The sequence below is a fragment of the Colobus angolensis genome, unplaced genomic scaffold (assembly GCF_000951035.1).
Source record: "Colobus angolensis palliatus isolate OR3802 unplaced genomic scaffold, Cang.pa_1.0 Scaffold307, whole genome shotgun sequence".
NCBI classification, from domain to species: Eukaryota; Metazoa; Chordata; class Mammalia; order Primates; family Cercopithecidae; genus Colobus; species Colobus angolensis.
In genome coordinates this window covers 2,825,352-2,841,486 of record NW_012116344.1, presented here as the reverse complement: position 1 = coordinate 2,841,486, position 16,135 = coordinate 2,825,352, and the positions used below count along the sequence as shown (strand labels likewise).

The window sequence follows — 16,135 nt, the reverse complement described above, 5'->3', positions numbered from 1 at the left end:
TGATGCTTGTTAGTAGGGACTTGTCAGTGCTGCCAAACATTTTTGTTAGTCATTTCAAGTATCCATGTCCATTGCAGCTGCTCTGGAACTCATAGGAAGATCTCAGTTTTTGCAAACTCATGGAAGAATCACCTGGGTAAGAAGGAGTTTGTTACAGGGTTTTCAGCAAGTTAACATGTGGAAGAATTATAGTACTAGAACAAAAATTTACTGTTGTGATGTGTCAAAAAGGAAGAATGGAAGATGGTTTGCTGGCAATAGTCCTGTAATGCTTTTACAATAGAGGAAGGTTCATCCATCTTTAATAAAATGCTGATAATATATTAGCATCCTAATTGCATTTAGAGTTAAGAAATTCTAACTAGAACCTGTAGAAACTGCTAAAACATTTCATCTAGTAAAGCAGCCCAGAATTCCTAGACAGTCGGTTAACTATGAATTACTTATTTTTTGTTCAGTTGCTATGGATTTTTTGTACTGTTTTTGCTTCTATGCATTTATTAAATAAGTTTATGCAAAACACTTGGAACAGTACCCAGCACTGGTCAATAAATGTTAGCTCTTTAGTATGTATAATGTGAAACATGAAAATTGAATGCATGAAGTTATTTCTTCAGTATTTTTTAGAAAGAGTATGTTTTCTATTTTATGATCCCCTCCGACACCCCCCCACCAAATGTTTCCTAATTTTGGCCTGGGCACTTTCATTCTAGTCATGGATTCATAGAGAGTAGTAACCATTGGTTAGTGTCAGAGTTATTAGGGGGGTAACTAATTTGATTCAGTTATTGTTATATTCCTAATCTTTAAGGCTCTTGTGTTTTAATGGAAATAATAGCTTTTTCTCTCTTTGATCTCCTAAATTCTGGACTGCTAGAGTGTTTAATAAAAAGGAGCAGAATTTTTTGAAGCATGTTAATAACTTAAACACTAGTAACTCTTAGTTGTCTTGGGCTATCCTATGCATTTATTTTATTTCATATTTTTTTCAGTTTTCAAAAATAATAACTTGGTATATGGGGCTTTCACTTAATTTATTTCTAATTTCTAATTTTTAAATTGATCAGAACAATATATTTCTATGATATAAATTCTTTGGAAGGTGTTAATATTTTCTTTGTGGGCCAGAACAGGGTTTGGAAAACTTTCTTTAGAAGATCACATAGTAAATATTTTAGCCATTTTGGGCAAGATACAAAATTGAGGCTATTATGTAGATAAAACATCTCAAATGCAACCATTTAGAAATGTGAAAGCATTCTTAACTGTAGTAAAAAGAAGCAACTGGCCAGATTTGTCGTGCGAACCATAGTTTGTTAATCTCTAGCCAACAGTGTGGTCAGTTTTTATGATGGCTTTGTTTGTTTGAATAGACTGTATATTTTCTGTATCTTAGGCAGCAGTATGTCTATTATATCAGGCTTGTTAATTGTACTACATATATCTTGTTTATCCTTACTAAATTTTTGCCTTTGATGTGTGAATTTCTGAGAGTAGTGTTAATCTCCTGCTATAATTACACATGTCTCAATTTCTCCTTTTAATGTCTGTTTTTGTTACATTTTCAGGCTATTGTATCAGGTATATATACATGTTTATGACTAGTATATCTTCTTGGCAGATTGGTCCTCTGATTACTAATTAGAATTCTTTATCTTTATTAATACTTTCCTTCTGTAATGCTACCTTGCTTCTCGTGTTACAATAATATTGCTATTTCAGCTTTTTGTGGGTGCAATTGTTGAGATTTGTCTGGTGTTTTTCTCTCCTTTTTGTTTGCTTTTAGCTGTTTTTTGATCAAATCTTATCTTAGGTTTTTAGAGCTGCCGTAACAAATTACCACACCTTGGAGGCTTATATCAATAGAAGTTTATTCTGTCATAGTTCTGGAGGCTAGAAATCCAAAATCAAGGCGTTGTCATCAGAGATTTGCTCTGTCTGAAGGCTCTGTAAGAGAAACTTGCGTTTCTTCTACCTTCTAGTGGTTACCAGCAATCCTTGGCATTCCTTGGTTTGTAAATGCGTCTCTCCAGTCTCTACTTCCATCTTCACATGACCTTCTCTGATTACATTGTAAAGCCCTATTTTCAAGTAAGGTCATATTCACAGGTTATGGATGGGCATGAATTTCTAGGGGGGACATCATTGAAGCTAATGCATTTCTATTGAGATGTAATATATACAGTAAAATTCATCCTTTTGGTGTACAGATTTTTTTGAGAGTTTAATACACATATTTTATTTAAATAAATCCTCTCATAGGAAATGAAGAATTCATTGCCTTTACTTAGAAGAAGGCTGTGTAAATAGCTGTCAAATTTATATATGCAGCTCACCAATATTTCCTTATTGGCAACATCTGTATTTCCACAATACAGTTCCCAGAAGGACTTCTAAGTCTCAAAATTCTGTCTCCTTTGATGTGCTTCTCTCTTGGTTACACCCAGACTTTATCAATGATTTGCTTCATATCATTATCTCCTTCTCCATAGATTTTCTTTAGAATATTCATCAATCCCTCACTAGCATCTGTTTCAGTGTCATAGGAGGGTTTCTCTTTTTCTTTGTAATTGATTTTTTTTTGTTGTTTTGCATGTAATCCCCACATGTTGTGGGATGGACCTGGTGAGAGGTAATTGAATCATGGGGGGGAAAGGGTTTTTCCCATGCTGTTCTCATGATAGTGAATAAGTCTCGTGAGATCTGATGATTTTATGAAGGGCATTTCCCCTGCACATGCTGTCTTGCCTGCCGCCATGTAAGACATGCCTGTGCTTCTCCTTCCACCATGATTATGAGGCTTCCCAGCCACGTGCAACTGTGAGTCCATTAAACCTCTTTTTCTTTATAAATTACCCAGTCTCGGGTGTCTTTATTAGCAGTGTAAGAATAGCACTCTTTTTCAACCTGAGCCAGGTAATCCCTCCCACATTGTGTTTTCCACTTTCTTTCTCTTCCTTTTTTTATTTTTATTTTTATTTTTTGAGTCTTACTCTTGTCACCTACGTTGGGGCACAGTGGTGCAATCTTGGCTCACTGCAACCTCCACCTCCAGGGTTCAAGTGATTCTCCTGCCTCAGCCTCCCAAGTAGCTGGGATTATAGGTGCCTGCCATCACACATGGCTAATTTTTGTACTTTTAGTAGAGATGAGGTTTTGCCATGTTGGCCTGGCTGGTCTCAAACTCCTGACCTCAGGTGATCTGCCTGCCTCAGCCTCCCAAAGTGCTAGGATTACAGGCATGAGCTGCCACACCCAGCCTTTTCCACTTTCTTTCTGCATAAAATGAGAACTGTATCAGTCTTGACTTTTTTTGAACTACCTTCCACAGAAGTGGGTTTCAGGAGATTGTTCACAATCATGGAGTAACTCTTCCCACTTAGATTTTTTACCGAAAGATCAAATGACCTCACTGTGAAATGCACCTGCACATTCTCAGTGGGAACTTGATGAACTCCAGTTAAGGTAATGTAGATTTTCACAGACTTATCTGACTGATCCCATCCATAATTACTGGTTTTCACTGTATGTCCCGTTGTAACAGGATCAACTACAGCAGCTGGCTTTTCATTATCAAGAAGTTCTGCTTTCTTCTATGATTTCTGTTGCATCTTGTTCTGGATTTCTGTCTCAATTTTGGATTTTTCACCTGTAAGGGCATCGCATACTCTTTTCCTAGTATCCTTCTCCAGCAACACCTTTGCTTCTTCTAGAGATGTTTCTGTAGCTCTTCCAAAGCCTAAATCGGGCTAGGTCAAACCAAAGGCCCGAGCTGCAGCCACAACGGGGAGAGAACAGGAAACGCCCTCAAATCAAGCACAGACCCCTACCTGCATGAATTCAGTGTACAGTTTTATGAGCTTTAACAGACAGTTGTGCAGCTATTACAGTCACCTCCCAGAATTCCTTATTTTCTTTTAAAGTCAATTTCTGCACCCACTGCTAGCTCCTGGCAACCACTGATATGAAAGGTTATCATATAAATGGATATGATATAGCCTTTTGAGTATAATGTATAGCCTTTGAGTCTGGCTTTTTTTACTTAACATAATGCAACTTGAAAAATTCATTTATGCTGTACCATGTGTTAGTAATTTGTTTCTGTGTATTGCAGTTAGTGTTCTGTTTTAATGCTACCAGTTTGCTTATTCATTTACCAGCTGAAGGGCATTTATGTTGCTTTCTAATTTTTTTGCAGTTACCAATAAAGCTGCTGTAAACATTTGCTTACAGATTTTCATGTGAGCATGTGTTTTCATTTCTCTATGTGGTGTCTGTTATTTTCCTTCAATTCACAATATTTTCTTGTTTTTCTTGAGACTTCTTCTTTGACCCAAGGATGATTTAGAAGGTTGTCTACTTTTCAAGTGTATGGAGATTATCTTTCTGTTATTAGTTTCCAGTTAAATTCTCTTATATTCAGAGAGCATATGTTCGGCGTATTTTTCGTTCTTTTAAATTTGGCTTCTCAAATCTGTAGGTTTGTGTCTTTCACCAAATTTGGGGTGTGTTTATCCATTATTTCTTGAAATATTTTTTTCTGCCCACCCCATCCTTCTGTGACTTCAGTGATAGAAACGTTACCTCTTTTGTTATTGTCCCCATATGTTCCTTAGCAGACTCTGTGAATTTTTTTTTGACCAATCTTGTCTCTCTTCATCATTCAGATTGGATAATTTTTGTTGATCACTCTTTTAAGTTTATTGTGTAATTTGAAATGGTAGTATTGAGCCCATCAATAGTGCATTTTAAAATTTTGTTTTTTGACTCTTTTTCAGGTCTAAAATTTCCGTTTGTTTCTACTTTTTATATTCTATTTTTTTTTTGTTTCTTTCCTGAGATTTCCTCTTTGTAGTCCCTTCAAGAGTTCACTCTTTTGGAGAATTTTAGTAACAACTCTGTTAAAATATCTTCCAATTCTGACTTCTGTGTCATTTTGGTGTTGGCGTTTTTTGATTGTCTTTTCCTTTGTGAGTTGACATTTTCTCCTTTGTTTAGATGTTGAGTCATTATGGATTATATATTAGATATTTGAACATTGTATAATGAGATTCCTGATCTTCTTTAAATCTTTATTTTGTTTTTAAACAGGCAAACAATGTGGTTGAGTTTAGGCTACAAGGTACAGCTAGCTGTCTTGATTGTGGTTTTAATGCCAGCTCTGTTTTCAAAGCTTTTGCCATGCTTTCCAGATCTGTTCTGAGTATAAATCTACCAGAGGCTAGTCTGGGATCTGGGAAGTGATCTTAGGTTGTTTTTCAAAGTTTTTGCTGTGTACTGTTTAGGATCAGATGGAAGTAAGTGCTGCTCAGGGATGAACTGATGAATTTACAAACAGCTTTACGGATTTACTTTATTCAGTTCCTGGTATTTTGTGACCTCCCTGGTATTTTCTGTTTTGTATGACTTCTCTTTTTTCCTCTATCCTAAATGCTGTTGTTTTATTTTTTTCTATTCTGCTGTACACTTCCCACAAGTGCACCTGCATCTAATGCAAAGCAGTATGTGCTTGTGTTGTCTCACATTCCTTGGGGTTCCTGCATTGCATTTGGGAAGAAGACATTTAGATATTTGGAAATAATTCAAATTTTATAGTTTCTCTGTCTTCTCAAATATACTTGTAGGTAGGAGTGGCCATGCTTTTATATGTCTAGGCAATAATAACAAAGATGAACTTTTTACTGAGATGAGTCCTGTAAAACTAACTTTACTTTCTTTATTTCTTAATTTTAAAAAATGTGTTCTGAGAATATTGCTATTCATTAGAATGTTGCCTATGTTCTTAGATCAAAGTCTTAAATGTCCATTTGACACCACCATAGAAAAGTAATTTATCTGTCCTGGAAATTTGACAAACACTTACTCTTGACTGTCAATCAGCATTACCTTTTGAACTTCCCTAAATACTAATTTAGAAATTCTAGGCCCCATCCCTAGAGATTCTGTGTCAGTGGATATATAGTACAATAAGTTAAGAAGAAAATAACCTACATGCTCACCTCCCCTGTTGTAGACATTATTCATGGCATGGGAGAACCAGAAAAGATATATCTGAGGAAGATTGCGATGTTATGTTCCTTGAAGGTTGCTAGTTCAGTCACTGGTTTTACTGAGGCAGCCAGGAGTCATATGAACAAATAAGGTGTTGAACCTCAGTTGTACTGCCTTGGTCAGGGGCTCATCCCTGATCAAGGTAGCACATCATCCAATTGTATTCTTCACTGGTTCATTTTTCTTGAGGCTGTCTTTCTGAACCATTGAGCATGTAGTTTCTTATTACTAAATCACTTCAGCAAACGGTGGAACTTAATATTGTCATCTTATTTTCTTTATAATGTTTTAGAACAAAAATCTTTATTTCGGCCTTTTTTTGAGGCATGGTATACATCCAGTAAAGTGGTTAAGGTGTACCAATCTTAAGTGTACAGCACAAGCTTTTCATATGTATGTTTAACTACCAAACACTCAGGACATAGAACATTTCCAGCTTCCTACTAGGTTCCCTAATGTTCCTTCTTAGTCAGTAACCCCCTTCCCTTTAGTCTACCATCATTCTTCTGATTTCTAACACCATAATTTTGCCTTTTCTCAGACTTCATATAAGTGGAGTTATGAGATATATATCCTCATGTAGCTAGTATTTTTAATTCAGTTACTTTTGCTGCTAAGCCTTATTGAGTTATTTAATATTATTGTTTATGGCTCCTAGTACTCAAAACATGTCTAAACCAAAACAGATTCAGTTGACTTTTGTTTTACATTTTTCTTAGGTGAAACAGTCTTAAAATTCTTTAGGAAATTTTTCATGTGTTTAATGGTTCTCTATTTCAACTGCTTATATAGTATCCGTTATTTACTTCCACAGATTATTCTTGCCGTAGCTCCCTTTTTTCTTCTTCTTCATTTCCTTCTACCAGTATATATAGGGGAAAAGAAGATTTCTAAAATTTTAACTCCCATTTGTTCTTCACCATGCTAGCATTTGGTCTGGGCAAATTCAGGTTGAACTGAATGTCCACAATTACTGTATTAATCTAGTGTTTTTCTTCCCTTCTTTCTGACAGCATGATGGAAGTGGTTCATTGCATGATATTCAACTATCATTGCCATCCAGTCCGGAACCAGAAGATGCTGATAAAGTATATAAGGTATGACTATGCAGTCATGCTGGATTTTTCAAAATTCTTTTTTAATACTAAAATAATGATACAGTGACAATGAAAACAATAATAAATGTATTAATACCTACAGCATCAGGTTTGTTCTTAACTTTTGCTACATTGTTAAGTTGAAATGATATCTCTGTGGTGCTTTAATTTGAATTTATCAGTTGGATAATGATTTGTCCCTTTATTACTACTGTTACAGGATTTTAAAAGAAAATATATTGCTCATGATAAATAATTGAGTTTTTAAAATATGAGTACGAATAAAAGTTAAAATGGTTATAGGTACTTCTCATATATAAATCCTAAAATTGAAGAAATATACCAAAAATGAGATTAATTTATCTTTTTTCATGTTTAAAAATACAGAATACAGATGTATTTTTGTGAAAGTGTTTTTTTATAATTCTTATTATCTTTATGTCTATGTTTAGTTGAAGAATGCTCTTTTATTTTGCAACTATTTGCAACTATTTAAGTACATATTTATTTCTTAAGCACACACAGAGATTCTTGGTTAACTTAATGTTTTCAAGTCAAGTTATAGTTAGCTTTTACATCCCATTTTCAGGGCACACTTATTAGTGTTTGCTAGTCATATGCAGTAACAACCTGAAAGTAATGGTGGCTTATAATAATGAAATTTACATTTCACTTACATATTGGTTGTAGATCAGCTGGGACTCTGCTTCATGTGTCTTCTTCATTCTGGGATCCATACTGAAGGATCAGTCCCTACTGTGGGAGATGTTATTATGCTCATGAGAAGAGAACTTTGATAGGATCACATGTGAATTCTGCTTGGATGTGGCACATATCACTTTCAAAACAATTCAAGGGGCCAGGCCTGGAATTAGTGGGACAGAAAAGCATTATTTTCTCATAGGTTGCAGAGTGATTTATTGGGAAGAAGATTATATGTAAAGCAATCAAAATCATAAGAGTATAGTACACTAGTCAATCTTGTTCTCTCATCTTGGCTTTTCAATTTGTTGACTACCTGTCCTTGCCCAAATTACTTCCCAACCCTGAGCTTTCATCCTGCTCTCAGTATAATACATTAAGTCAGCAGGTTCACAGCAGGCCATCTCTTTCTCAACACTCAGTTGAGAACCATTGACTTAGGTAATCTCTGATGACCTCCCAGTTTAGAAAAAAAAATTGTGAATTTGTTACTGACATTTTAAAAGCAAAATTGACCTGTTTCCTGAATTTTGTGTGTGTGTGTATGTGAAAAAGTTTTTTACATATATTTTATTTTTTATTTTATTTTATTATTATGTTTTTAGACGGAATCTTGCTCTGCCACCCAGGCTGGAATGCAGTGGTGTGATCTTGGCTCACTGCAACCTCGGCCTCCTGGGTTCAAGTGATTCTGCTGCCTCAGTTTCCCAAGTAGCTGGGATTCCAGGCATCTGCCACCATGCTCAGCTAATTTTTTGTATTTTTAGTAGAGATGGGGTTTCACCATGTTGTCCAGGCTGGTCACGAGCTCCTGACCTCAGGTAATCCACCCACCTCAGCCTCCCAAAGTGTTGGGATTACAGGCATGAGCCACCACACCCAGACAAGAAATTATGTTTTAAAGAAAAAAATTTAATTCCAACATTTTTACACAATTGGTATCTCTACTTTTTTTCAGTGTTCCTGTCTAGTTCATCTAAATACTTAATGTTATATGATAGACATTTTGTTACACAGTATTTATTTCTTGTCCCTGCTCCATTTCCTTCCAGGCAGATTATTCCTAGTCTTTCTTATTTAAGCTGAGATGCAACAGGTCATACTGTCTCTTTTCTTCAGTATTCTGGTCTCTTTTGCATTCTAATCAGCAAATCCCCAACTATATCACCTTTCATCCAAAATGGTTTAGCAGTGCAGTTTCAAGTGACACAAATACTGCATCTTGTGCCATTAAAATTTTTGGATCTAAAGTCGCCATTGGACTTACCATGCCTCTAATCTGTCCTTTTATTTATCTCAGGACAGATCCCTCTCCCATTCCCTTAATGAGCTCTTCCAAACAGCCCTATCAAGCTCCATGCTGAGCTATCTCAACCTCTGCAGGTAGCCTTATGTTTGTTCATCAGTAAATATCTTATGCTTCCTGCCTGCTTGCCATCTTTTTTTTTTTTTTTTTTTTGAGACAGGGTCTCGCTCTGTCGCCCAGGCTGGAGTGCAGCGGCGTGATCTGGGCTCACTGCAAGCTCCACCTCCCAGGTTCATGCCATTCTCCTGCCTCAGCCTCCCAAGTGGCTGGGACTACAGGTGCACGCCGCCATGCTTGGCTAATTTTTTTTTTTTGTATTTTTAATAGAGACAGAGTTTCACCGTGTTAGTCAGGATGGTCTCAATCTCCTGACCTCGTGATCTGCCTGCCTTGGCCTCCCAAAGTGCTAGGATCACAGGTGTGAGCCACTGTGGCCAGCCTCCATCTTGCCTTCTAACTTACCTATATTTGTCATTCTTACTCCTTTGTTCCGATTGCAGGATAAAAATGTCCACTGTGCTATGTAATATCAGCTCTTCTGTGTTCTTAACTCTTGTCTTCCGCTGCTGCTTAATGACCTAACTGCATCTCTTCCTCCTCTCTCATCTGTCTTGAGTGTGATTCCTCTACTTTCTTGTCATTATTCATTTGTAAATGTGTATATCTCACTTAATTTCAGTAAATCAAATACACTTTTCCTTGACTCCCTTTAAACTCCTTTCCAGTTAGTGTGAAAACTTGGAACAATGAAAGTAGCTACCATTTCAATGCTGTAGACGTTTGACATGACCTTTGTTTTAAAAACTTTCTCCTTTGGCTTTTGTGTCACTTCTCTCTGGAATCCCTCATACCTTTCAACATTTTTTCCTGTAGTTTTCTCCTCTTCTTTAAATGTTAAATTTATATCTTTAGTCCAGTCCTCTTTGAACTTCTTACTCTCATAATTTCAAATATGACATGTATGGATAACATGTAAAACGCCTCTCTTTCATGCTTGGTAATCCAGTTGCCCACTGGACACACTTCTGTTGTGTGTCCCACCCGTAAGTACCTCTAACACAGACTGTCTCTCTCTCTCTCTCTCTCTCTCAACCCCCCATATATGTGTGTGTGTGTATTTGTATGTGAGATGTCTTAAACATTTTATTTATTTAATGAAAAAATTGATGACTGTTGAGCTCAGAAGCCAATACCCCAACATACAGTGCTTTGACATACTGAACTGAAGAAACCTCAAGATCTCTTCTGACTCCACCATGCCCCCACCCACCCATCTAACAATATATTTAAAACTCACACATATTCCTCTTTGGACATACTTGTTGTTATTCTGTATTCGCCATTTCTTTTGTTGGCACAGCTATGCACCATGTCACTCAAGCTAGAAATACAGTGTCACCCTTGAATGCTCCTCTGTTCTTTTCTCACATGCAGTGAGTTGCCAAAATCTCAAAATTTTGATTTCTTCTCTCCTTTTTCATCTGTATTATCATTTTGTTGGGTCAGGCTTCTATTCTTATTTGGATTATTATAATATTTTCATAAGTGCCTAGCTCAGTTTTGTTGCTGTTGTTACAATTTGTCCTCTAAACAACCGTCAAAGCCATCTCAAATGCAAATCTGTCACTCCCTAGCTAAGGCCATGCGTGATAGTCATGGCTGTCTGTGATCTGGCCCTTGCCTAGTTTACTAGCCAGTTGCTCCTCACCATTCATCGGAGCCTAAGTGCAACAGTGACACTGCTTATGATTCTCCAGATGTGCTATGCTTGCCCTCACCTTTGTGTTATTGTGTGACACTTAGAATCCTCCTACCACAGTCTTCTGTCTTCTGAATCTTGTGCTTATCCTTTGGAACTCCACTGTAGTCCCTCATTCCTGATGTGTGATGTCACTTCTTTGCCTATCTTTATGTATAAAATCAGTGTTCCCAATGCAAAGAGATGATCAATGTTTGAGATGGTGGAAATGCTAATTGGCCCGATCTAATCACTATACATTATATGTATCAAAACATTACTTTGTAAACCATGAATATGTATAATGTTACGTCAATTAAAAATAAAATTAAAACAATGAAATGGTTTTGGTGGGGGAAAAAAAAATCCTTAGAGCAGTGCCTGCCATATAGCAAGTGCTATATACATGCTGACTATTAATGTTCAACATTGTTTGTTGATTTCATTTTTGAGTCCATTTCCTGTGTAACACTGTCAGAACCTACTGGTGACTGCATGAATGATGGCTGTATAGTGTTCCATCAAGTTGCTACATTTTATTCCAGTTATCCTCTTATAGGGCAATTGTAAACTTGTTAACTTTCAGATAACACCTTGTTACAGGTTTTCTCTTACTTAGGATCATTTCTTTCACATAGATTCCTAGGAGTGGGATAACTGAATCAGAGCGCAGGTATTTTGAAGGCTCTTAAAAATACAGCTGTATGTTTGTCCAAAAAGGTTAAGTGCTGTGTCTAATGATGTGCCATTTTTTGTGCAGTCTGGTTAATTACATTGGGTATTTCACCACTAACTTAATATTTATAAAACAATACTTTATTCAATAAGTTAAATACAACATTTTACCATTTATATGTCTATTTGTGAGAACTGGCTATGTGTCTGTTGAGACCTTAAAAATGATCTTAAATGTTTGGACAGGCTCTTAATATGCTTGAGATACAAATCCTCTGTCATATTTGCATGGATTTTTCAATAGCTTTTAACTAATTTGTTAAGATGCCTTAAAATGTTATATAATTAAATATAAATAGTTTCTTTTGAGTAGCTGTATTTGCTACATAACTTAGAAATGTGTCCTTCTAAATGTATTCTTAGAAATGTGTCTTTCATGATCTGCAATGCATCTTTTTTATCTTTATGAATTTTTATGATTCCTAAACTTAAAATTCAAGTGAAGATTATTTTTTGTATGTAATAAAGTCTTTTTCAATTATAGTATACATAATAGCGTTTTAAAAATCTTCCACATTGTTTGGGATGCTTATGTGATATGATCAAGCCTTTGTAAAATGTCTATTTCTGATCTCTTTGTTAAAGAGAATGTATGTTTTTGTTCCCGATGTATCTAAAGGGGATGATATTTTTTGCTTGTTGTAACACAGTCTAATTATTTGCTTATTTGTTTTTCTCTCTGGAAAGATATTATTCACATCTATATTTGAATTTCCTTGCTTATATTACTTTCTCTTTTGAAAGAGAAAGTAATATGAATATGAATGGACTAACTATAGAATAATGATTAACACTTTGGAAATGTAACTGGATTCCTGCTTAACTTGACAGTAGGTTTCCATTTAATAGTATTAGGCATTTCTTATAGATCCAATTGACTAGGTGTTCTGTCTTTGATTCAGGAGGTACTCCTCAAAAAGTGGCTCATGGACAAAGAATCTTCCTTGTTATCCTTCAGGCACATTTATCTTTTTTGCTGATTTCTAAACCAGCCACGAAATGCCTCCGTGCCTTTAATTGTTCTGTTGCCTCTACTTCTCATGTCCTTTGTTTTCTTTCACAGGCTAGTCTTATGTATCCCTTGAAGTCTAGCTGAAGTTGCTTTTTTGTATGCGATTTTTTTTTTTTTTTTTTTTTTACTCTTTGACCTATGTCCCAGTTTTCTTATATGTAAAAAAGGGATTACAGCACCTACCTCAGGAGTGTGGGTAGAATCAAATGCTTAAATACCTGAAAGTGCTTAGTTTTTAACATCTAATAAGTACTCAATAAATGCTAACTGTTGCTGCTACTGTTGCTCATTGTCAACATGTCAGACTTCATTATTGGATGAAATCTTGTGATTTTTTTAAAAGGAGGATTTCCCCCCAGATGACCAGATGGTTCATTCATTACTATGTCTTCATCATTGATTTCATGCCTCTCATTATGATATTTTAAATACCGCATCTAAAAATGTTTTAATATTTCAGACTGAAGATTTATTAAATGAAATAAAACAACTTAAAGAGGAAATAAAGAAAAAAGATGAAAAGATCCAACTATTAGAACTTCAGCTTGTAAGTATTGTAGTGTAATGTATAGAGACTTTTCAAACTGGGTGAAATGTGTTTTTCATAAAACTCTGAGCCAGAATCAGAGTTTAGCTTTATTTTTGGCTCTCAAAGTTGCACTTTTATATTATTTTTAGATTATATGCACTGTAATTAAAGTGTGTGATTTAACTTTTAATCTAAATATTAAGTATTTGGTTTGGAAAATTCTTCATTGATTCAGTGACCTCAGTTTTGGGTATTTAAAATTCACCAATTTGCATTCATTTTATTGATAGAAGGGTAAATAGCTTTTCTTCAGATATATTTAAAGAAACAAGTACTAGTGAGTTGAGAACAGGATATTTTCTCTCTCTCTGAGGAGAATTAGCCTGGGTCTTCAGATTTAGGTAGCTGCATAACTGTCAGATTGAAGGATATTCCAAGAAAATGTTTATTTCCTATGGATGATGTTGAATGATCCATCAGAGTCATGTTTGAATCTTTATAATCTAATAATTGTGCAATTTCAAATATTAGTCTCATTTGAAAACAATATGGTGTGTTGAATTTAATTATTATTTAGTTTGTATATAAAAGACCGTGATAAAAAGAAAATAATGACCTAAAAATCACAGCAGTCAAAAGGAAATCTTTGTTGTGAGTCAAGAGCACATTTTGGTCTAAGAAAGCAATTTGGTGAAATATTAACCTCACTGAAAATATAAAGGATATACTGAGCTCTGAACCACTGGGGTCAGCTCACAGAGATCTATTTCATGAATAAATAGAGCAGACAAATCAAATATTATGATTAAAGAAAGAAAATTTATGAATCTGAATAAAAAATAGCATAATATTGCAAATTGAGGTCCTGTCACATACAAAATTAAACAGGCAAATAATAAGGTCCAGTGTTTGTGTTCAAAGCCAAAGACAAGAACCCAATCAACTTTCAGGGAGAAGAAAAAAGACAACAAAGGAAATTATGTAAGCTTCGATTTTTGCAAAAATATATCACAGAGCACAGGATATTGTGTCTTGTACAATTCAGAGAAGAGGTTATGAACCTCTTATTTTATATCCAAGCAAGTTTTTATTTCTATGCAAAGGTAAATTCTGACCTTTAATGTCTTGACAGATATGCTACTTAGTTAATACATTTCAGATATTTGAGAGGTACATTGAAAAATAACTCAAGAATAAGGAGATAAAGATTAAAATGAATGAGCGGTGAAATGGAAACTAAGTGGTATAAACTTCTGAGCCACTAGTTGGAGAAAACTTACTGCGTGTTTTACCTAGTGTAAATTACATATCATTCTAATGTTGGAATTTCTTTGCATTTACAAATCCTTAATTTTTCTGAAATTAAAAATTATTTTTAATTTTAAATTTTTAAGTTGCTGTTAATTTTGGAAAACATTCAGATTAAATAAGTTTGAGGAAGAAGGTAAGGAATATGCTGAAGGAAGTTAGAAGTACTGAATTTTTTATCTTCTACAAATATTCTGCATTCTTAGTTTTTAAAAATATACTTAGATAAATTATAATAATGTTTGTGACATGCTTTAAAGTAACTATTAGTAGGTTGGAGTAAAGTATCTTGCAAAAGTTAAAATTTAAAAAAAAGACAAAGTAGAAAAATAAGGAAAACTTAAAAACAGCACAAAACTAAAGTAATAGAAATTAGACCAAATATAACAAATGTAATAGTAATTGCAAATAGTCTGATGTCTTGGAGAGACTTACCTTGAGGATCTAAAGCAAAATCCAGTAACTAGCTTTGTATAAAATAAATTTAGCTAAAGGAAAATGGCACAATAAGGCTGAACATTGACTGGGGGAGGCTGGACATGGTAGCTCACTCCTGTAATCCCAGTACTTTGGGAGGCCTAAGTGGGTGGATTGCTTGAGGTCAGAAGTTCGAGACCAGCTTGGCCAACATGGTGAAACCCTGTCTCTACTAAAAATACAAAAAAAATTAGCTGGGTGTGGTGGTTCACGCCTGTAGTCCCCAGCTGCTTGGGAGGCTGAGGCAGAAGAATCACTTGAACCCAGGAGGCAGAGGTTGCAGTGAGCCAAGATCATGCCACTGCACTTCAGCCTGGGTGACAGAGTGAGACTCTGTGTAAAAAGTAAAAGAAAAGATTGGGGGAGACAGAATAAAATTATTCTCATCAAAAATATTAGGATTGCAGTAGTAAAATGAGAAAAGTAAATATAAGACAAAGATTTGTGAAAAAGGTCACTTTATATGGACATATGATAAATAATGAAAGATGAATCTTTTTGTGCTGTGAAGTTTTGATAATGTATTCTTTCTTTTAACCTCAGATTGTGTATTTAAAAAAGTAAGAACAGGTCTCTTCATATCTCAAATTATATTACCATCTCTAAACAATTAATAGTAATTCCTTAACATCTTCTAATATCTAGTCCATACTAAGATTTTCTCAGTTGTTCCAAAAACATCCTGTACTTTGATGTCTCTAAACTAAAATTCAGTCTAGGACTATGCACAACTGGTTATATCCCTTAAGTCTCTTTTAATTTAGAACCATTCTTGTGTGTGTGTGTGTGTGTGTGTGTGTGTGTGTGTTGAAGAGACTGTACCAGTTGTCCTGAACAGTATCTCACCTTGAAAATAATTTTTAGAAAGATTTAAGAAATATTGAAGAGCATCCTAAAGAAAGAAAAGTGAAAGCATTAATCTTTATCAGTAGGTAGCTTGAAATTCTCTGTACACAATATATTCAACCTAGAAATCATATTTATCGTAAAAGAGCCTGCCACCTGTTTTTCTAGGTGGTGTGCATAGTTTTCCCATGGATTGCTTGGGAAGCTGTGGTGTATTCAGCTAGAAATTCCCTCTGTAAACATATTAGAATCTCATTAGTGTGTTTACAAATTGCAGAGGAGCTGTGGCCCCATACCAAGAGAACTCTGTGATATTGTCTTTTTTTTTTTTTTT

At 35.1% G+C, this 16,135-nt stretch overlaps 2 protein-coding genes across 6 annotated transcripts in view; one reads left to right on the top strand and one right to left on the bottom strand.

Annotated features, from left to right (window-relative positions):
* CCSER2 (coiled-coil serine-rich protein 2) overlaps positions 1-16,135 on the top strand; it is a 146,705-nt gene that overhangs the window by 92,236 nt on the left and 38,334 nt on the right. For all 5 annotated transcript variants that reach the window (XM_011950417.1, XM_011950419.1, XM_011950418.1 and 2 more), the window contains 2 exons: positions 7,065-7,148; positions 13,102-13,188. In XM_011950417.1, the coding sequence (XP_011805807.1) occupies positions 7,065-7,148; positions 13,102-13,188 (171 nt within the window). The remainder of the gene's footprint in view (positions 1-7,064; positions 7,149-13,101; positions 13,189-16,135) is intronic.
* On the bottom strand, positions 2,438-3,661 carry LOC105517757 (calcyclin-binding protein-like). Its single transcript, XM_011950416.1, is given in 4 exon segments — positions 2,438-2,567; positions 2,894-2,924; positions 3,254-3,602; positions 3,605-3,661. Coding segments are annotated over 4 exon segments (567 nt in total).